The sequence below is a fragment of the Hippoglossus hippoglossus genome, chromosome 10 (genome assembly GCF_009819705.1).
Source record: "Hippoglossus hippoglossus isolate fHipHip1 chromosome 10, fHipHip1.pri, whole genome shotgun sequence".
NCBI classification, from domain to species: domain Eukaryota; kingdom Metazoa; phylum Chordata; class Actinopteri; order Pleuronectiformes; family Pleuronectidae; genus Hippoglossus; species Hippoglossus hippoglossus.
Genome location: NC_047160.1, coordinates 4,845,609 through 4,869,472, shown reverse-complemented (window position 1 = coordinate 4,869,472; position 23,864 = coordinate 4,845,609). Strand labels below are relative to the sequence as shown.

At 42.4% G+C, this 23,864-nt stretch overlaps 1 protein-coding gene across 1 annotated transcript; it reads right to left on the bottom strand.

Moving 5' to 3' along the window:
- Positions 1–21: 21 nt before the first annotated feature.
- slitrk4 (SLIT and NTRK-like family, member 4) lies at positions 22–7,004 on the bottom strand. The gene is made up of 2 exons (XM_034597452.1): positions 5,553–7,004; positions 22–4,718 (listed from the first exon to the last, which is right to left on the bottom strand). The coding sequence occupies exon 2, from the start codon at positions 4,674–4,676 to the stop codon at positions 2,091–2,093; it is 2,586 nt and encodes an 861-aa protein (XP_034453343.1). The 5' UTR covers positions 4,677–4,718; positions 5,553–7,004; the 3' UTR covers positions 22–2,090.
- Positions 7,005–23,864: the final 16,860 nt, after the last annotated feature.

Below are 23,864 nucleotides of genomic sequence, written 5' to 3'. Positions count from 1 at the left end.
AAAAGAAATAGGGGGACACAGTGCAAATAGGTGCTGATTTTAATACCTTGATTTCAACATGATTATACAAGAGAAAATTAACCAATATACAGGAGATTTATGACTGATAGAAAACTGTATTTATTATACTTTCCAAGATACATTCTATTCATTTGTAATGTCAATAAACACTCATAATTTTAACTTAACAATACTTTTTAAATAAGGACCGGATAGAGTTAAGTTGATAAAAGAATTTCGAAATAGAACCTGTCTTGACAATATAACCTCAAACTAAATAAATTAAACAAAATTATTTGAAGCCATCATGACTGAGCATTTTTACTAATATTGCACATGGTGTTTTATGATATGATTCCTTCCAAATCAGACAATTTAGAGCCTCAATTCATGGCCTTCCCTGGCCCCCGACCGTAACCCATTCCTGTCCCGGCAATCCCCAGAACCATATCAAGTTTAATGCACATTTATTTTGGTTGCATAATGTTAATGAGAAACCTTGAACAAGATATTGTGGGAGATATAAGAATAAGGAAACTGCTTGAAACGTCACAGACTCTACCAGGCCTCGGTTTGTAGTGCGACACAATAGAAAAGGAAACATCACAGATCACATGTCACAACCCTCGTCCACTGGGTCAAGTTCTTCAGTGAACTGAGAGAAACAAAAACCCTTGAATCAACTCGACAGTCACTTCCGGTGGCCTGAATTAGCTCTGATACATCGTTCTATCAAGTCCTTCCCACTCTTTGTGTATTATTCTTTTTAAATAATACAATAACTCTTTAAATAATCCTGCATAGAAAAATAAATTAACTATGTTGTTAAATTTTTTTTTACTACGAATCGAGTGCTGACAAGGGGAGGCGGATCACTGATTGAATAACATTAGCGGTTTGTCTGACAATTCTGGCTTGTAGTCTCTTGATGATGATGCTCCATCATACAGTATGTGTGTGTGTGTGTGTCTGTGTGTGTGTAGATGTTTATCTTTCCTTGTAATTTACAAACCAGTCCCACAGATACAAATAATGTAAGACTTACAAAATAAATTCCAGGTTACGCTTACATGGCAAGCAGCTTTGTAATTTTTTTTTTTTATCCTTGGGTTTTTCATTTTTCTGAAACAACGTCCTCTGACAGTGTATGTGCCGTTAGATTTCACCCAAAACATACAGTTACTGTTAAGTAGCAATTTTGAAGAGGAACACAACTCCATTCAGAAGACACTATATTTAACATGGCTCTTTACACAAAGAAAACTAGTCACAAAATCATTCCCCAAAAGAGTTTTGCAGTTCCTCCATTTCCCATGAATGGTAAATAGGAACCGTTTAGCCTTCCGGCAAAGAGCAGGTGTACTGCTACTGGTGTGTAATCCAGACAAGATGGCAGAGAGTCTGCAGCCGACTCCAGAGAGCCCCCCCAAGAACAAACACATATCTTCGCAAATTAAAAAAAAAGGAAGAGAAGCAAAGTAGCATCCACTGAGTCATTGATTCTGTTAATCTCATCCCAGAAGTAGTGATTCTGGATTCTTTCCAGAGCAAAAGAACAACAGCCAATGCTGCCTCCTTTTTTTTTCTCCCTCTCTTTTAAATGAGGGTTGAAGACGGCGGCAAGGTATATTCTCAAGCACTGTTTTCAAGACCCTTTGATTTGGTTGAAAAAACAAAAGGAGGAGAAAAAGATGAACAAGAACAACAAAAAATAACAAGGTAAGTATCCATTTCAATAGCAGCAGATATTACTGTGACTGTCTGGTTGCTTTTCATGGTGTCCTGTGGTATGCATGTGGGATTCATACATGTAGTGGCATGGATAATCCAAAAGGTCTTTTACTGTGGAATTCATCCACGCTGATTCTAGTAATAGCTTTGTAGTGTGGAGCCATTTTGTCCATCTCTGCATTGGTCATTAAGGATTTCCAGAAGGCACTTTTTGCTGTGTGTGTGTGTTTGTGTGCGCGCGGCTTGAGGGGGGAAAAGAACCACAGAAAGGCAGGTGTGTTTGGCTGTCTGTCTGCCTGTATGTGTGTCTGATTCCTTGTGTATGTGTACTCAATGCACTAAACCAAACACAGGATTCCCTACATTTTACTCAGTGCAGTCTGCTCCTCGAGCACCTGCAGGTAATCAGGCGTTCCTTGTAGCTTGGCTTTCAGCTCATAATACTCACTTTTTCTCTGCTCCACCACGATCTTACTGTGGTTCCCGCCTATCAGTGACGACTTCTTCATCTTTTTATCCAGCGTTTTCTCCGGGTAGCGGATTTCGTACCCACCCATCCCTATGCTGTTGAAATCTCTTTTGCTGTCCAAGAAGTTCTGAATGAACATGCTGGGCTCTCGGTTGGGAAGGAACTCCTCCAGTTCATCGATGGTGCTGAGGCGTTTGTTGCGCTCCAGGGTGGAAAGTGCATCTTTTTCCTTATCGCTGGTGTTCCGGAAGATGATCTTCTGCCTCTGTGATTCAGCAAACTTGAACCCAGCATCCATGTCTGAGGAGCGTCCGATTCCGCAGGTGTGGCTCTTGCCAATGTGCTCAATGGTCTGGGGGATGAATGTCTCGCCTCCCAAGTCGTCCCCCGGGATGGAACCTTTCTTGCCAGATTTATGGTTGTGTCTGCGGAGCTGCAATGACATAGAGCCACACTCCTGATTCCCTAGCCCCTCCTGCCTACCCACTGGTTTTTTATTCCGCCTCAAGACAAAGACCAAAAGGCAGAAGGCCACAAACACAGTCACAATAAGCACTACAAGGATGCTAAGGATCATAATCGAGAGAGGCACAGGTCCTCCCGGTGGTGCTTTGCCAACTCCAGCAGGCGACACAGAGGTCAAAACAGGGGTGGCGCTAGTTTGAATAAACGGTGGCCTTGCAATGAGTTTAGGACATAGGATCTCATTTTTCAAAAGGCGCAGCTCAATGTTGGAGAACTGCACAGGGGAGGCACATTTCACCTCTTTGGCGGCCACTCCATCACTTAGCTTCTCTAGCCAGAGTTTGAGGGCGACCAGATCACAGGAACACTCCCATGGGTTTCCTTCCAGGTCTATCTGGGTCAATGTCTGCAGCTGGTCCAAGACACCGCTCACTGGTAGGGTCATGAAGTGATTGTTTTTTAGATTCAGTCTGGCTAAAGATACACCCGCAAACACGTAGGCGGGAAGACTACGCAGAACATTATTGTTGAGATACAGGAGTTGTAGGTTCGGCATGGAGTCAAATGTGCCTGCTAAGATTTCTTTTATGGCATTGTATTCCAAATATAGGTACTGTAGATTTGTGAGGCCCAAAAACATCTCTGGGTGTAACTGTTCAAGCTGGTTTCCATTCAAATACAGTCTCCTCAGGTTAGTGAGGTTAGAAAACACACCTTTCTGGACTGTGAAAATTTGATTACTGCCAAGGTGTAACAAATCTAAGCCCTCAAACCCTTGGAAATCTGCTGGACTTATGTCACGGATGTAGTTCCCACTCAGGTGAAGTTTCTTGGCGTTTGGGGGTTTGGGACTTAGATCAGCCAGACTTTTAATACTCCTCTCCTGGCAGCTGACACTAATGCCGAAGTCAGATGGGTGGGCTTTACAACTGCAGGGCTGTGGACACAACAATGGAGGGGTCCGTGTCTGAAAGGAAACTATCTGACTATTTCTTCCAAAGGGGGGCAAACCAGCCACAATACCATTGCCGTATATCTTTGATGAGTCAGTGGTTTTTGGCGATTTTGTGGCCATGGGAGCCCCGGTGGTCGGGGACATTTTGGAGGGGTCATTATCTGGCGGTGCAGGCGGCATCCTTACATCAAAGTCACTTCCTGTTCCCATGGGACAAAGCTCCTGTTTGTTGGTTTCTTTCAGGAGCCTCCCGTACAAATCACTTGGTGTTTCACAGATGGCCTCACCAATGAAAATATTATAGGGCATGTTTTCAAGCCATGCTTTGAGAGGTGCTAAATCACAGGTACAGTTCCAGGGGTTGTCGTCCAGCTGCAGCTCTACAATGCGACCTATGTGCTCCAGAACACCCAAATAGGGAAGCTTCTGGATCCTGTTTCCCCTTATATCCAGGTGGGTGAGTGAGGCAAAGCGAAATATGTTGTCAGGTAGTGCCTGTACAAGATTATCATTCAGGATCAGCACTTTTAGCCTGTGCAGTTTGTTAAATGCTCCCTTTTCAATATATTTGATCAAGTTGTAGTCAGCCTGAAGGTATTCCAAGTTTTCTATCCCTTGGAAAGTGTCCGCTCGTAGCACCTTCAACTCATTATTGTTCAGGTGCAGCTGTTTCAATGCACTCATCCCCAGGAATGCTCCACCTTCAATGTTCTGCAGTTTATTGTTCCCCAGCTGCAGTGACACAGCGTGGGTGAAGTTCAGGAATGAGTTTGGGTAAAGTATGATTAAGTAGTTGTTCTGGAAGTTGAGGTGGTAAAGGGACGAGGCCGGTGGGATGAGCTGCGTGGGTCGGTAGACGGTGATCTTCTCACAGTTGACGTACAGCACATTCTCCACAGACATGCAGGAGCAGGCGCTGCAGGTCTCGGCCATTAGGTCCGAGGTGGACGGGTCTGCCATCGGGGGTCCGTCCGACATGGAGGGGGAGGAGAGGGAGGAGGAGAGGGAGCCGGAGATAGAAGAAGAAAAGGCTGCCAGCAGGAGTATGAGCAGCATCTCGCCGGTTAGAAATCCTCCCCCAGAAAACCATTTAGTAACCTTTGAAGAAAAGACAGGTGCATGCAGCACAAGCATTCACACACACACACACACAGGCGTACAAGCCCAGAGATGCATGCGTACGCACACACACACACACACAGAAAGCAAACCATCAAAATGCGGATATTTCACAATGATAATACTGCAATTGCAATATGTAATCTTTTACACTGGTTAAATTTTAGGAGAATACATTTATTATTTTAGTTTATTTAGTATTTTATTTATATATTACTGCATAAAACACCATATGCAAAATGCCCTGCTAATGAACATATATAATTGTTGCACTTTTTCTTAGAATCTTTGCAGGCTTTGACTTTGACAGAATGATTCATGATCAACAAGGCAAACGCTTGATGCAGATCATTCGGTACTGCAGGAAAAGTACCATATGCTCTATAAATTACTCATATCCATGAACTGCTACATCTCTGCATCTTTTTTCTGACAGACAGACGTCAGGCATCATCTTGGAAAATGTGTAAGACGGAAGCACGACTATAATCTCCCCCTCAAAGCATATTCAACACAATCAAAGTCAAACGGCTGCAGTTATCTTTTTCATAGGGGTCTCATTTGAAGCCAGCAGCAGCAGCAGCACCATCTCTAAGCAGGTTATTTAGCAAAGCAAGTGTGACACCAAAAAGAGGGGAAAGGCAATTGGGACTCTGCCCATTCCTGACATATTGAGAGGGTTTGGGCTTTATCTCAGAGAGACATTTCTCCTCCACACACTTGAGAATTTAATACGGAATTTCTTTAAATGTATATATATATATATATATAAAATCAGGTCATCGTCAATGGATCCAAATAAATTGGACTTACCCAAAGCTGCGGGGGTGATGGATGCGGCTCCCTCTGGAGACACGGGGCAGCGTTGGTGAGACATGGATGGAGACGTGCGCGAACGGTCCTCCCCAGCCGAAGTGAGCGCGCAGACAGGGGCGCAACAAGGTTCCTCTGATCCCTATATCCCCATGCAGGGCTCTGCCGTGTTCTCAACCCCAGCCAAGCAAACTGGAGGAGAGATGCGGTGGAGGAGATTGAGATGGAGGGGGGGTGAGGGGGGGTTGGGGAGGGTGGCTGAGGCTCCGATTTCACCCGATGCGTCTCTTGCTGACAGGCTCCTCTTGCTTAGAAAAATCACCCCTCTGGTCGTTCGGTCCCCAAGGTGGTTGTACTACCTCCATGGGAGAGCATTCATTTGGTTGCAGCGGAGATAGAGTGTGGGAGAAAAGAGAGAGGAGGGGGGAGAGAGAGAGAGAGAGAGAGAGAGAGAGAGAGAGAGAGAGAGATGTGAAAAGACAGAACAAGAGAGAGAGGGAGAGAAGGAGAGGCAGACAGCTTTTAGAGATCTTGACGGCGCGTCCGGCGACTCCAAGGCGTGAAAAAAGGCGCAAGGTGGTCGGTGATGCGGTTAAATAAGTCCGACATTCTTAGAGTTTTTATTCATTGTTCGGGGGACACTGGAGGAGCAGAGGAGATGGGGGAACTGGTGTAGAGAGGGTCCCAAGCACAGTGCGTCCGCAGGCTTCAGCTCGGCTCAGCAACCTCCGGCCGTCCAAAGAATAAATACTGGTTTGTTTCGAGCGGAGTTGCGCACCGGGAGAACGGTTCAGAGCGCAGAAGCAGCCAAAACGCTCCCATCAGGCTGCGCGTACCAGGGTATCATTTTTTTTTTTCTCCATCCAAGCAGCATAAATCCAGTCTTTAGACTTAGCCCCGTGCACAACAGTTATTTTTTGTCTTTTGAGATCAGTTTCTCCGCGGAGGATTGAGGCTCATTTCAGTCTCCATCTGATGGGAGCGCATTAAAAAAGGTCGGATGAGAAAAAGAAAGGCTGTGGCGAATTCTTGGCTCCTCTCCTGGACGAGAAAAAGAAAAAGGGACACTGGAGAAATAAGAGAGACTATTCAGGATAACAGAAACCGGCGCGTAAAAATGAATAATGCAGTTATTCAGCCTTTTAGTCCGCTGCGGTGCAAGTGAGGAGCTGGAAACTCCGCGAGTTCTCCCGCTCCCATCCGTCCACAAAAGAATATCATCAAAAATAAAACTTGGAGAGGATATGCGGGGATTTTAAACCCCCCTCTCACCTGAAAAAAGGAAAAAAATATATATGATCCAATTCAGGGATAAAGAAGGGGAGTTAGAGGAGAGGAAAGCGAGCGTGTGTTCCCCCCACCTCCTGTAAGACAGAGCAGTATATCCGTGTCAGGCGCATAAGTATGCTGGCTCCTTCTGCAGCCGCATTCACTGAGCTTCCCACACGACTAACAGAGGAGAATGCAGCGAGGGGGGGAGAGAGAGAGAGAGAGAGAGAGAGAGAGGGAGAGGAAGAGAGAGAGAGAGGGAGAGAGAGAGGGGGAGGGAGGGAGAGAGAGAAAGAAAGAGAGAAAGAGAGAGACCGAAAATATATTTAAAAAAACTCTCCAGACCTTGAAATAGATCTGGTGTCTTAAGTGCACACTCTAATTGCAGTGTTTCTCTATTTCTGACTCTTTCATATAGTATTGTAATGTCCCATATAGATAATTAATATAATATATATACATATAATAATATGTATATATATATATAATAATAATATATATTATTATCTGCTATTATTATATGCTCACCTGTTTTACTTTTATTCATCTGGTGTAACCTCCTATAGAGAATGAAGATCAAAGCTGATGAAAAGCTTGGAGGAGAGTGCGTGCGTCTCTATATTTTGGGGGGTTGTGCTGTTGTACCTGTCAAACCGTAGGTCCGATTGGGAAGAGAGGGAATGTGTGAGTGTGTGTGTGCGTGCGTGCGCGCGCGCTTAAAGCCGGGCGCGGTGACGCGCCTGTGAGCGGCATTTTAAATAGGAGCGAGAGAGGGAGAGAGGAGGAGAGAGAGGGGGAGAGAGAGGAAAGGAGGAGGAGAGGGGTTATTATTCAAGAGTGTGCAGCAGTCAGACGGGCTGCAGGAGAGGGGGGAAAATGGAGGAGGTGGGAAATCAGTCAATCAGAGGCTCATGCGGTTCACATTTCTACTCTGTTTCTGTATGTATTTGCAGGAGAGGAGGGATCGCAACGGAAAGAGGAGAGGACATGCGCCTTAAGGTATGACTACATCTTCTACTTAGTTTATCTATCTATCTATCTATCTATCTATCTATCTATTTGTCTATCTATCTATCTATCTATCTATCTATCTATCTATCTCATCTGTTGGTGTATTCATTTCTTGTTGGGGAGATGAGTGCCACCATGGCACAGTGCCCGCCCTCTTGTCCTTACAGCTGACACCCATGGGAGAAAAGGGAGTAGGAGCTGAAACCTGACAGTGGTTCGGCCTCACCGGAAGCCTCACCTCTGGTTTCCTCTTGCAACAGGTGGTGGAGCCAAGTGACGCACAGGAGTAAGAGAAAGGGAAGCTGGGGAAGTATGGGTTTCACCATGCCAAAGCAGCAGGATGCAATCTTATTATTATCATTATCATTATTATTATTATTAATAATATTGATTGTGGAAAATATAATTTCTGTTCCTCCACTTCCTGCTACTCTCCTGAAACAGGTAGCTTTTGACGTAATTAGTGATTTTCTACAAGGGCAATATTTATCATCAGAACTCAAAAATGCAGATTCTGTCGTTTTACCCCGTATTCATATTCGTATGAATTCATATTTGTAAAGAGAGTACCATTCTGTATTGTATCATCTTTAACTGAAACTGTATTCATTTCCTATTTTACAGACATTATTACAGACAATACACCATTCCAAAAAGAGTGTTCACATTAAGGGGAGTGTACAATGTCTGAATAATGAATTGTAAATGCATTTTTGATGCTTTCACAGTGATAAAGTGCCATCACTCCACACAGCCAGCTGGTAATTAAGGACCCTTCAAACTGTAAGTTATCATGTTTTGACGGAACGTGCACTCGCTCTCACTCAACTGAATCCAGCTGCCTTTTTAATGCCACTTCCTCTTTAGAATTCATGAAACTCCACTCGTGCAAACTGGGGTGTGGTTGGGATCTTATAGGAGTCGCGGTGCCACCTGCATGAAAAGAGCAAATCCTCTAAATATAAAACGTGGGGCTGCGAGTGTGTGTGTGAGTGTGCTGATATTTGACAGTCTTGGACATGTTCCTACACTGGCTGTGAGTGGCCTGAGGGAAGCAGGCCTACGAGAGAATGAGCCAGACAGTTGGCAAAGCCTCTGCTTCCGTCTCAGCTGTCGTTGGTAGTCTGGCCATGTGGCTGAGACACTGCGTCCTGTGTCCAAACACTGGGAAAAAAGAGGGGGAAAAAAGAAAAGAACCTTGATTCTCATGTTCTAATCCTGTTTGTTGGATTAAATTGAGGCATTTTAATATGTGTTTAAAGCTATTCACGTGTCACTCCCCTCATTTTCTCTTGTTTTGTCCCTTGCAGCCGCTGGGAATGCTGGGAATGTTTCCTGTGCTGAGAGGTTAGTGTTTGATGTGTCGCCCCCGTCTGGACATCATGCCAACTGCACCACTCCATTCACAGGAAAGGCATGAGGATGCTGCTCAGGTGGGGCCTGTTTCACTGTGTTTCCTCGTTTTAATACACGTTTCCTCGCAGCCTGGCACGTTATCACAGTCACTGATCACTGGCTCTGGCCCTGTCTGTGACATACACACACCTGTTGTCCTGCTGCAGGTGCCTGCCAGCAGCAGCACTCATGCAAAACTAATGTTGATGCAAATCTGACATTAGCCAGGGGAATCCTATTTACTTCTCTCTTGCAGAGAAAAAAATGGAAAATCTCGTGATGTGGAAGTGTTTCTTTTTTGTTTTTTCTTTTCCTTTTTTGAAATATCTGATGCACAACTTTGATGGAAATTAGACACATTTAATGTTGAATCCAAATCTTTCTGTGATCAGTCACAGATTTTTTTTTAACCCACTGTGTTTTTTCCAAATGTGATTAGTCGCAAACTGACTCAAAATCCTGTACAGTAATGAAGTGTTATACAGTGATACAGGGATGGAAAAATGAGGGACACGCTGGGTGTAAGTCATTCTCAACAGTCCTGACAAGACAGGTCATATGCGTGCACTCAAACAGGCCTGCAGTCTGTCATTGGGAGACAGGAGGTATAAATATGCAGAGGTGCAAATATGGCCTCAAGTCAGGAATAGAAGAAGTACTCAGATCTTTTCCTTTGATCAAAGTAGAAATACCACGACAGAGTGTAGAATTACTCCGTTACTTTGTATTCGCATCAAAATATTCTTAAAGGTGCTATATGTACGTTTTCAATGACACCAAATGTGGTGTCTTACACAGGCAGAAGGCCTGGCCATGGCTAGCTTGTTAGCATGCTAATGAAAAGAAGGGATGGAAATAAAATAAAAAACCTAAAAAAGAAAGAGATAACATTGCGTCCACTGCGAGAAACAACTCCTGGCGAAGTTTAATGCTGAACTAGATATAAAGCCCATTTTAAGTCTTAACAATGGTTGTGCAGAATTACCCATTTCAGAATAATGTCATATAATACTCTACAATTACTGTATAACTTTTAAAGTACTTTACAGGTTGTGAATCAATAAAGTCTTATTTTAACCTATAACAATACACCATATTTTATTTGTTGATTACATTTTGTATCATTACTGTTAATCAGCAAATACCTCCTGTATGGAATAAATGGAGTGAGGTGAAAAGTAAATAGTTGCCTCTGAAATGTTGTGGAGTTGAATTATAAAGCAACAGAAAATGGAAATACTGGAAGTTTAAGTACCTCTGAATTGCTCTTCAATACAGTGCCAGAGTAAATGTTGTTTGTTAAATTTCCATTACTGGTAATACAAGTGCTGCCCTCACTCGAAACAGTGAAACTCCTCAAAGGATGAGGCTGGTGTTACTCTGGATCCACCCATGGAAAGAGCAAAACCAACAAAACCAACAAAGTTCATCGGGCACCACTGTCCAACTTGTTTGCGTCAGTCAGCCCCGGGGGGGTTATGCCTTCTGTACACATGAATATTCAAAAATGAACATTCTTTTTGTTCTTTGTTTCTGTCTCAAAGAGGAGCAGATCCAGATCACTTTAGGTGGGTGAAATGGGGGGTGTACAGTTACACAGTGTATTTATGTATTCATCTTGCATTTGTTGGCTTCAATAAATTATTCAACTTGATCAAATGTTTCCAGTTGCTTTTATTACTTTGTATTAAAACACAAAAATGTCTGGGGTGGGGCTGTACATCACAATCTTTTTTTCTCAAAAACATGATTGAAAACAAGACAAAATATATTCAGCTTATACTTGAGTAAAACGCAGAACCCAACATTTACAAGTGAAATTAATATAATGTATTAAAAAATAACCATCATACACCTGTAATAAGACACAGGGACCGAAATATCCCCAAAATTTTTTTATTTAGTTTGAGTTAATAAATCTCAATCAATATAATTAATTAATTTAGTCATCATCATGTTTTTTTTTTAAACAAATTCACTATGGATCCTCAACTCTGACTCAGTTTCACCCTAAGTCCTGTTTCACTCCAAAAGAGAAACATGTCCCACTCGCAGCCCCTGCTCCTCTCCATTCCTTTGCATCTCCCCTCTCATTTGCTTGCGAGAGCCAGTGGTCTGTGCCGCCCCCTCTAACCGGATGCAGCGGCACAAAGCCGTGGTGCCCTCTTTTCTTTTTCTCCGCGACAACAGCTCGTGGAGGTCTCCCTTTTCCTTTTGTTAGGCACCTTGTTCTACATGCATACGCTGGAGGGCACTCGGATTTCCAAGTCCGACAGCGAGGGTGTGGGCGCTGTGAGGTCTCTTTGGTGGAGGAGCTGTGCCTCTACCAAGGTCAGGTGCTGTGCAGGTGGATGAGAATACAGTGGGACCTTTTCTTGGACCAAACATCCAGCAGTAGTAACTCTTAAAATAATGTTAAGCAAAAGTGGACCGATAGATAGTTTGAGTGGGGTACTGCAATTGCTCCTCTAAAATTAGGATTTCCAGTGGTAATTTAAAATCCAAATATGTGATTTTCTAAATGTCTGAAATATATATAAATTAATGATTTTACCTGTAATCAAAAGATAAACATAGTCTCAGTGTAGCCTTGTGCTATGTAAGTTAATTGAAATCAAATCAAATTGTTGTTGTTAACAACAACTTCTCCACAGGATTCAGGTGAGGTAAAGTATTATTTCTGCTGCGGAGATCACATGGTTTTGTTTACAGCTCATCCAAACCTGCGTTGGCTCTTATCCCCAAGAACTCTCTTGACATCTTCATCAATCTTCTCCGTGTTTGACGTCGCTTTTTAATGCTGGGATATTTGTTTTCTTTTGGGATTTTCCATTTTTGCATCTGTCGGGTTAGAAACGTTATCCACCCGCCCTCTCGGCGAATCCAGAAGAGGATCTCCTGCTGTGTTCTCACATCAGCTCCTCCAGACTTTCTACAGACTTTATTCTCCGAGGGCCAGACAGAGAAAATCCACAGGCACTCTGGAGACTGTCACACATACACCTCCACAGAAACTACGGAAGATCCTCGGAGTTCAGTGCATGTCTGAAAGCAGCTTTAACTTGTTTAGATGATAAAAAACGAAAAATAACTTAACCCAGAGTTGTGTATTTTTCCTATCAAAGTAAAATATATTTTTTTCATGGCTAGAAAAGAAAATCTACATCACTGCTTCTCAGTCAAATTGAGATAAATAGATTTTCACCATATGGCAACAGTATTAAACAGAGGGTGGACTCTCTCAATATTTATCATCATCGTATGGCTCAGCAGCAGTAGCCTAATGCAGATGAAGTGACTGCAATGTATTGTGAAAGAATACCACTATTTACAGCCCTGTCAATCCTCACGTACTGCAATATTTATTACTATTACTTACAATAATTATAATCAATACTTTTCAATTCAGTGTAGTACACAATGGTCCTAAAGAGGTAAGAACTCCAGCACCACTTAGGACCTGTCCCAATTCCTCTCCCTGAGCCCTAGATATGAAGTGTCCTTCGCTGGGAGTGTCTAACCACAGCTATTACAGTTACGAATAATATCAAATAACAACCGTTATCAACCAACATTATAACAGTGACACATCTAACAACTACAGGACAGGATGGATTGATCGATTGATCAATACACAGTCAGTCAGCGTGTTTACATCGGTTGTTTCAATGTAACTTTAGTCCTGTCCATAAAAACTTCTGCCCCGCACTGAAACGTTATCACATGAGCGGGGACGTTTTTTCCGAACTTCATATACAGTAACGAATGTTACTCATTACTCCCACTCAGACTGTTTACATGCTCTTTGACAGTGTGAATAGCGATTTTCCTGAGATGCTTGTTACAGCAATTCATTAACATTTTCATTTCATTAAACAATGATACTCCGCTGGATTTAAACAATTCTTCGGTCACCACGTTGATATGCTTCGTAAGTTGGTAAATCATTCTGGAATTTCCATCTACCGCTTCATTTTTAGGGAGTTCCTGAATACACTCAGGGGTGGTTGAAGTGCTAGATAGCCACTACCCCTACATCACATAGAGAAATGGGACAACACTACCCCTTCACAGCCACACGCAAATGAAGGGGTAGGGCCAAGTGTTAGGGCTAAGGGTGAATTGGGACAGGGCATTAGTATATATATAGCAAGTTTTATTGTTAGAGCTCTTGATAAAGGCCACAAGCTGAAGTGATTTTCTTTTCTTTCTCAATGCACCTTTGAAGTTGTGCCAATAATGTCTCCTCAGCTTCTACAATGAACAAAGATGATCTAGATTCTGTGAAACAATATTGTTCTTTACTCTTAATGAGTATTTAGTGCCCAGCGTGGTGCAGTAACCATCTTTGTGTTCCGTAATCAGTCAAAGAAGAAGAAGAAGCAGCATTCAATAGATTGTTACGGTGGAAATTCAAGGTTCTCATCATTTAGAGGTACAAACACTTCAAAACAACGGTATTTTCAGATGTTCATGTTGGCTGCTGAACAACCCTCTGAACTCATCCATACCCAAGGCCTCGGCTTCCTTGGAGCCTTTATTTATACAATTCAAGGTCACTCAGTCTTTCATTGTTTGCAAGCAGTCGTGCTTCGCGGTAGGGTCATGGCCTTTTTTGCACAATCTGAAGAGTTAATGAAAGACCTCACTGAATGGCTCCGGGAATTAAATCTACCTCGGTTAGCAAATGTCGTCAACGGGTTGAATTTAAATGTTTCTGCTGCTTCTGTCGTCCTGCATCCACAATAGTGTTCTATGTTTTCACATGAACATACATTACTTACCATACTTATCAAATAATGGTGTTCGGGAAATGTTAGGGTTTAGTATCGTTACATTAAATAGTTAAAGTGATCTACTCCCACACGTCAAAGCATTGCTAAATTTGGCTTGGTTATAAAAGGCATCTAAATGAAGAGTAATTTGAGCTGAAAAGAACCAAAGCATGACTCTTACATTTACTTATTGAGCTCGATAAATACATACAAGTGTTTCCAATAATTAGTGCTTCAAACTGATGATTGAGTAATGAAGTTCCACCTTTAGGGCCCGGTTGCCATCAGTGGCAAACCTATTTTCCTCCCATTCACCTCCAATCTGTGTGAGCGAGGTGGCGAATGAAACATTTGCTTCCTGTGGTGAGGAAAATCGCAGTCGATTGTCTAGACAGGTGGTTAAAAGCTAGTTTATATCTGGGCTTAGGAAACTCCATCAACTGATGAAGACTGAACTGTTGGAAGTGTTTTGGAGGATTTTCAGGGTCATTATTGAACTGTCATGCTAAACTCTTCCAGTGGTCAGCTACAACATTAAAACTAGGAACTACTATCATAAAATGGTGGGTGTTGGCAAACAGTGTTACACAGTGATAGACATGAGCTTGTATTGGGTATCTGTGAAAATGTGCATGAATCATAGAACCTGTGCACGAGGTCCACAATCAAAAAGCCCAAAGACGAGTCCCGTTTTGGTTTTATACGGATAGAGCCGTATTAGTCAGACTGTGTTTGCTGACACATAACACACCAAACAGTTTCCTGTCCATCCAGGAAATGTCATTCCCCAGACACAGCAGGAAATGTAAATCTGTCCCTATTTAGAAAGTGCAAAAGACAAGCGGCAGGGTTGTGAGTCATGAGGATGAGGGAGCTCGGCTGAGGATATTCAGTGTCTGGGTTAGAACTCATCACAGGAATCGCTCACGCTGCAGCTTCACTGCTCTCTTCTTATTGATTGTCTTTCACTATGGGAGTTTTGTGGCCAGTATTATTTATCAGTGCGAGCAGGTCACGAGCAGGAACCAACCTAGAACACAACGACAGCGACGTGGCGTGCTGCTCTTGATAGCATGTACCTAAAAATCACTGACTGGGAGGTTTGCCTTTCCTCTGCACAAGCTGCTATCACAGTTCCGGCTGTCCCCGAAGACCTCCTGCATCCCAGATGTGTAGTTACATATTTGAGATTGGAGGTGACAGCTACGGGCGGCGGCGGCTCTTGATGTAGCGACAGACCTTCTGCAACACCTTGACAGAGAGGCATAAATACGATGCAAAGCTGCCATGTCCCTCCAATGAACGCCTCCATCACAACTGTCCTCCATTTTTTTGCTCACTGCCAGTCTCGGGGTCAGGACCCTTAGAGGGCTCACAAATAAATCTGACGAGGCTGTGAGAGGATTAACAAGACAGAGAAGAAGAAAAAGGGATTAAGAGATAATTACCTAGCAAGGAACTGCATGTAAGGAATCACAAAATATAATGAGATTTTTTAAATCTTCCTTTTCTCCTTGTTTGCTGGATCATTCCACGTCTTCAGCAAAATCACTGGCTCCACACTTTACCACTCATGGGTGACATGCGTTAAGTTCATGAGGGTAGATAAGGTGTGGTTTAAGGGGCCATGTTTACGAAGCCAGTCTGGACCATCTGTACCCACAGTTGGTGAATTATGTGGGAATTTCTGATGACTCAGATGTGTAAATGTCAAATTCTGTGTGATTTCTGTCTTATATTCACACTCATTCGAAAAAAGTGTGAACAATTTGGCTTGTGCTCTATTGACAGCCTGACTTCGGCCATATAGAGTTGTGTGTATAGGATTCAAACAGGAATAGAAATACCAGAGAAAGTGACGAGCTATTTTGGTAACATTTTAATTGGCTACTCTATTGTTTGCACTCGGGTATCAGTTGACTAAAATTAGAAATGTAACAGCAGTCTATTTGCTGCATGTGGAGCACAGGCTATGTCACCCAAACCCTAAAAATAAGATCAGCCTTTATAAGGAGCTCTTTATTTGTCTGAAACGCTTTTCACATTATCATTATCTGTTGAAAATAATTTGAATATCTCTTTTGGGACAAGCCAAATAGAGTGTTAGACTTATTTGAAGTGTAACAATCCAGGCAGAATTGCTGCACATTATCAGCACTGCGGGACGGCTTTAACCCTGATGGTGACACCCTGTTCTAAGCCGAGCGTGCAGCCCATTTCTCTCGCCGCCAGCGCTGAGAGGAAAATAAAAGCTTACAATGCCATCTAGTTTCACTTAAATCCCCATGTTTGCTGGCTCATTATTTATTTAGCAGCAGGAGGTGCTCCTCTTATTTGTTACAAACAGCTGAGGTGTACAGAGCGTGAGAAATATGCAAATACACACAGTCACAGAGGCATACACATAGTGTCCACTAGAGCAGAGAAGACGGGAGATGAGCTGCTGGAACTGTGCTAAACTTAAATAAAACACAGCCGGTGATAAAAACTGAAGAACAAACTCTCTGTCTCCCCCTTTTCTAACATGTATCCACTCATCTGTGGTGTCTTTCCAGGGTACTGTACTCACCATGTCAGCCTGTCATGGTCCGGCCCATGGCTCATCTGCTGCGTCCACTGAGACACACAACGATATGGACAGAGGTTAATTGGGCTCAGATGCACCTCGCTGTCCCGGTGGGCTCGGCCTGCCACTCAGCCAAGACTCAGTCCAGGCCCCAGTTTCCACATGAAGACACAGAGGCTTTGTTCACATTTACACTGTGCTCTGATGGGGGGGTTATCACATGTTACAAAGGCTTGTATTGTTCAATGACCAACCACAGTACTTGTTTCTGTACGTTAAACTGCATGTAACTATACTGCAGGTAACCATGGTAACACGGCTTTGTGATGCTTTAATGGTTACAGGTACAGTTTGACAATTTGGGAAATGCACTTATTTGATTTCTTGTGGAGAGTCATGTTAGGAGATCAATATCACTCCCATGTCTGTCAGATGCTACAGCAAACAGCTGCTCCGCTTAGCTTAGCATAAAGACTGGAAACAGGAGGAAACTGACAGCCTGGCCCTGTGAGACGTTCCCCTATCAGCACCTCTAAAACTCCACAGTTACAGACATAGTTCACCTGTAGACCATCCAGAAACAGTTCAGACAATGGCCCAATCCCATTTCACCCCTTAGCCCTTCCCCTACGTTTTGCGTGTTCACGTGTAGGGGCAGGCTGTCCCAATACCTGTTGGGATGAAGGGGTAGGGCCAAGTGTAAGGGCTCAATAGCCCTTGAAACTGAGATTTTTCCTACCCTCACTTCAAACCTAGACATACCCAGAATGCCTTGAGAATCACCGGCAAGCTGGGAGAGAGACCAGCAAATGTAATATTTTCTCCATAATAAGGATTCAAAAATGACGATGACTGGTGGACAAAAAATGCCATCCCCACTTTATTTGTTCATTTTCTACTGTGCACGGACAAAACAAGGTCCTCCAAGGTTTCCACATCAAATTCTTCAATGGTAACTGATCGGTCGCCAACTATTTTGCAAAACCTGTTCGTCGATGTACAGCAGTAACAGTCACATTGTGCAGATGTGGGTAGTTGTGACTCGTGAACATCGTCTATGAGCTTGTTTCAAAACCTATTGCCATACTATCCCCACCATTCACATGAATATTGCATTGCACTTAATTTTTGAGGACATCCCCAACTGACTTTACAGATGCAGGATATGCATGACAACCACGTGCACAAGCGCATGCACAGTAATTAAAAGCAAGTAGAGTATTGTAGCCAATCACATCCAAGCACCATAATTATCCATTTTATGAACACACACACTGAGTGAGCGACATTGCCACGGACATCTGAGTTGAGTTCATAAACTCCCTCTGTTTTCCCAACATGTTTTGCCCCCCCTCCACTCTTCCCTCTCTGCCTCTCTCCCTCACTCTCTCTCCCTTCGTCAGTGTCTTTTGATATGCTAAGCAGCACCCTACTTATGAATCATTGTGAGAGAAAGCCTAGCAGGTTAGGGGACAAATAGGAAATGCCCCTTGTCTGCTGAGAGAGAGAGGGATTAAAAAGGATGAGGAGAGATAGTTTGAAATAGGAGAGAGAGGGATTGTCTGTCCCCCTACCAGGCATGTCAGCAGGTTGAATAGATGTAAGTATAATTAACTCTACACAGCACAGGGCAATAATGATATTAGCGTAAGGGAATAGAAAGGAGCCATTGTGCAGTGAAGCTCCAAGCCAAAAAAGTGTGGCTTGTAGGACGAGCGCCAATTCTCTGACTCTGTAGTGTACACAGGTGAGCCAGTTCACTGCTGCTGCAGCATATGGCAGTGAAAATATCAAGTTCAATCAAATAACTTTTTATTTTTTATATTTAATCCTGGATATGTGCCTTTATTCGCGAATCAACCAATAGGCAAATAGCACAATTGAGTGTTAGAGCCAGAGGATAATCAGTAGCATAATGTGCAAATCCTCGATTGGCCACTAGATGCTAAGTGCAGAAAGCCCGATCATATTGAAGTCAACAGGAAAAGCTGCAACTAATAGTAATTTAATTTCATAAAAGGTTTTCAGGTGGTTTAGTCTCAAAAGAAAATGGCATTCCATCTCATTTGTGTTTCGATGGTAATAATGATTGTTGTTTTTTCAGAATGATGATAAAAGGGTATATATTGATTGAAAGGTGATGAGTCATGCTGGTTTCAGGCTGATGTCATTAGTGACTAATCATGCGGTGCATCAGGTTCAGCTCAGCAGATAGCTCGCCTGCTACATTAGTTCACCACCTGGCTCCGCACGTTGTCACTACTTGACAAGGCCTATTTTGTGAAGACGTGTGGATGGATTTCACTGGGCCCCCTTCAGTGTGGTCAGAGTTGAACCTGTATGAGGAACAGTAAACGAACGGCCCGTAGCCTCGCTGACCCAACATACAGTGTCCATCGGTTTCCATATACAGTACATACTTTGTTGTTCAGTGCGTTGTTCCTTTGTACTGTAGGTACATTGCTCTCTCAACAAGGACAACAAAATGACGGCTCATTGGAAAAACATATTTACTAATAACATAACTGTCAAGAGAGGGCACTTACCAGACACATTTTTCATTTATTCAAATGCTTTTAGCAACCCATGTTTAAATCTCCTAACAAGTGACCTTGTTTGGCCATGTGAATAATGGTCTGTCAGCTCACAGACTTCAGAGCTGCAAAGCTTCTCAGGAAGGCAGTCGGGGTAAAGGGCGGGCTGTATTCAGGGTACGAATAAGACGTCAGAGATTGCAGATTGTGAATATACTGAACCAACAGTGTTCTATGATTTCTATAAACCATGGCCACAATGTTGTCCTTCCATCAAACGTGTCCTTGTGTTTGCCTGAATGTGACTCTAGAAAGACAGGGACAAATGATCTTGCCTTGCCATACAGGACATTAATCAGAGCGTGCTCATATAAGCCTATAAAAAAGCTGACGTTACCCAAATGAGAAACAGGAATTCTGTGATTATTAAAGAAATAACCGTAATTGAAATAAGTGGGAGTGCTGTAACTTCAATATTTTCCTCCAGTTTATGGCAATGGAATATTCTTTTTTCTTTTGAGCAAGCAAAGCACGTTGGCTCATGAGCCACGAGGCAGTGTAGTCAGTGTGTAATGTTGCAGTGGGGCTACATTAAATGTCTAAATGTGCTGTAGTGAAAGTACAATTTCACCCATTACAAAAACCATTTCAGTGGAGTAAAAGCAAGTCATGTATTGTGGTTGTTCACTCAGTTGCCCTTGAGGATAGAACAAAGTGATGTCGATGGCAATAGTGGAAAAACAGAGAGCGAGAGGAGGCTATGTGTGGGTGCACACAGCATAACAAGAAGGTCATTTTCTTGTCTATTACCTAGATTCCAAGTCAAGTAATCCAAGAAGAAGTCGGATTGGGTTCCATAAAGGACTAGAGTGTGCAATATTTGACTGCTTTTCATCGGGAATGATCAATTTGAGGCTACTGACCCACTAGCTCAGCAGAGAGTTCTGCAGCCTGTCTTCAATAAGAGGGGCATCAATTGTTTTGGAAGCACAAGAATGACTCATACTAAATCAGATCTAAAAAAAAAAAAAAACTGTGTTAGATCCCATCAAGTATTTCTGCATCATGATTTAGGGGTTCAAATATCCCACAGATTGTTGGTTCCCAACCCAGCAAGTGACTGACGATTGGAACTCTCCAGATATTCTCATTGTTAAAGACCCTATCCCTAACCCTTTTTTAACAGGAGCCTCCATAGTCACAATAATCAATCAATCACAAAGTGTTTGTTTAGCACTTTGCATTAACCCTCCACCCCGTCCGTGCAATAAATGAATATGTCATAAATAACGGACTCAATAAAAAACAAGAGCTCAGGGAACACAATGAAAAAAATATCATAAATTTGCAATGAGGAAACACTGGATGCAGGGAGTCATTTTTACAAATTCAGTGTGAAAAAACCTGATCAAATAATAAGATAGGAGATGTACTGAGGTAAGTAAAACAAGAAGTGAAAGGTGGGCTATTAAAAGGAAAACAAAGATAAAGACAAAATAATGAATAAATATTAAAACACTGAAAGAGAAGACGTGTTTTGAGGAGAGTAAAACTGCATCTTTCCTTTGATATTAGCTTGTTTTTGTAATTGGAGAATAGAAGGGACATATTTCTCCACTTGCAAATGAAATGTTTAATTCATAAGCAATAAAACTCACCATTGCTGACTTTAATACACTCAGGGGTTTTGCTGCTACAGCCTACTCGGTATTGTTTGGTCATTTGCTCTTTGTGGCCAACTTTGATATTCAGATTGATAAATAGAGATATGTTTTTTTTCTGTCTATCTGTGGGTTTTGACTACAGGCGTTCATCCGATCAACTTCAAACTTTGTTCATTGCCGAGGACGTGCAGAAGTGCAGAATAGGCTGTGAAGTTTTTTTTTGTTGGATGAGCAATTGTTGAGAAATAAAAAAAGCTGAAACATTTGACGACAGTCGTGACAAAATTAAAGCTGGGGTGACGGGTCCACATAATTGTAGTCATCGGAAAGCGGTGCATTGGAAAAATGTCTGTGTCCAGTTAGGAAAACAAGCTGCAGCCACAAAACCTCATTCAGGATCATCTAAAGTGTGGTTTTGTAACCTGAATATACACTATGAACAGACCAAGAGTGACGTAAATCCATCCAATCTTTTTATTCAACGTCTTCAGTAAAATGTTCAGAAAAAACCTTTACTCCAGTTCACACAAAGGGATACTGAGACACACAATGAATTAAATAACCTTGTTTGCCAATTTATTCATTACACCTCAATAAAACTTGTGTTGTAATATAATAGGCTCTGCAATAAACCCTCCCTCCATGAGGATTGTAATGTTCAGTTTTTATTGAGTCTGTTTTAGAGGTGCTTATTTATTTTGATGGTCTTTTTGGAGGCTGTATTTTGTTGTGCTGTTGAGCTTGTGCTCTGTAATACTGAAAGGTGTCCCCAATATTTTGTGGACCTAACCAAGTGGAATGGACAAAATATTAGTAACCTGGTGCCATTCAACAGCACAACAAATTACAGCCTCAAAAATGACAGTTGAAATAAATCTAAATGTGCTTTTAAACTGATTCAATAGAATTGGGCAAGAGACTGAACCCCGAATTGCCCCTGATGTGTTTTCACTTTCTTTGCAACGTTACCCATAGAATTAATTCAATCTATGGCGGTAGCATGGGTGCACACGCATTCGCACGAAGGTCACTACACATGCAGATTCTGAGTGACAGTTACACAGACTAAAGGGTGAAAGTGAGCAAACAGCAAATATCACTGAAAATCACACTGCATACGACCACAGAGCAAAATATTATGATGGGAGGTGCCAGGAAAAATGATATGTGGTTATGGCACCACAGGGTAGATAATCAAGAGGAAACACCACTTTGACATGGAGAGATAGAGCATTAGCCTTAGCAGAGGTATGTGCTCTCAGATGATTGAATAAATAAAAATGTGTAACTTGGTTTTAACTGACAGTGTACTAGTGTGTGCCAGTAAATAAAGTAATAGATATTTAACTGACTCAGTTCATTCACAATGACGCTGGTATTTGTCACCAATTGAGCGAAAGTAATGTAGGCTAACTTACCTCAAGGTCAATTTCAGTAAGTTCCTTTTAATGTCAACATGTTAAAGACTGAGCACATGGCTGCTCCTTCTAATGGAATCAGCTATTTTAGGTTTCTTAGTCTTTTTTGTTTGTTTTTGTTTATCTTAAAGAGAGCCATCTCTCCTCATACACCTCTACATCTCAAATAAATGCACATATATCAGCAAAAGCATCAGCATCCTTGAAACAGTTGGAGCTCTTCCTGCTTTTTGTCTTTAATAGGATCATCTATCTGACACACAGGCCATCCCATCTTTTTTATCTTAGGCTGGGGACACACTATAAGATTATCAGGCCATTTTATATCCTGACATTTGGAAGGGAGATCCTGATCTGAGGCTTGGCTGGGGTTGATGGTCTGAAAAGATTATCTGGTGCCGGTGTGTGACGCGGTTACAGATTTTGTCTAAGCATACTGATGAGAGCCTGCACATCCAATAACAAGTACAGACATCACTTTAAGCCCGAATCAAGTTCTAAGCAAGAGCAACTCAGTGGTTTATGTTTCTCATTCAATTCCTGATCATTAACCCTCTGTGAAGGATTTGAAAATGTTTGACTCAGGTGATTCCCAGTGGGCCATGAGAGGCTGAGAGCAACATATGGACAGGAGAATATGTAATACAGTGACTTTTGCAGATAGGCAAGCACTGGAAACTCCATCTGAAAACCACCGTCTCAATGTGTGAATTTTCTACACTAACTTGAGAAATAGGGATCAGGCTAAAACAAACCATTTAATGACAGTAGTAGCAGCATATCTCTCTCACAGTGAGGGCATTTTCAGTGTCTTGATTTTGTGCTGTCAGTCTGTCTTGCCTGGACATCTTCACCTTACTGCACTCCTTCCTGGCTGAACAAGTATTACTCATAGGAACTGACAAAAAACATCAAATGTGCAGTGTGGAGGAAAACTTTCAAAGAAATCTCATCTTTTTAATTTTTCAAAAAACTTTCAGAATCCTGTGCTTTCCTGGCTCAATATTCTCCATCTTGTCATCTCTCCAAACTGTATGCACGAAGCATAGTTCCCTTGTGCTTCCTAAAGCCTTGGGACTCACATGGAGCACTCACACATGTAACAGGGGTGATGCCATGTGTTGCAGAACTGCTTTGAGGTACCTTTGCTTTGCTATTTTTGTGCGACATGCGATAGACATTGAGAAAAGTTTCAAGCAGCAGCACAGGACTAGCCTATCATATAACTTTAATGCAAATATAGGTCCTGCCTGACATCAAATGTCAGAGCAGGGAGAGAGGAGAGAGAGTTAGCTGTTCAATCTGGTATGTGTTCCTCTGGTTGTTAAATTCCACTGTACTTCCCTTTCAGCATTGCATGGACAGCTAGCTTGGCACGTTGGCATGAGACCTGGCTATGATGTGTATCCTGAGCAGGAAACTATGATTGATTGTGGTTGCTTTGACAACCATGCCATCATGAAGCATCAGGTACGCCACTCTCAAGCATTATAGCAAAGGGTACATGAGAGTGCTCCGTAAGGCACTTCCAGGTAGCAGACGCCACCAAAGAAGACACCACTACACTACTGGTTATCTTGTTATATCTTAACCAATCAAAGGCAAGTGATAAATCCATACAGCAGGGCTTTTCCTGGACGAAAATTAGGCAGGGGTGGTCCTGAGCCGTCAGACCGGAGG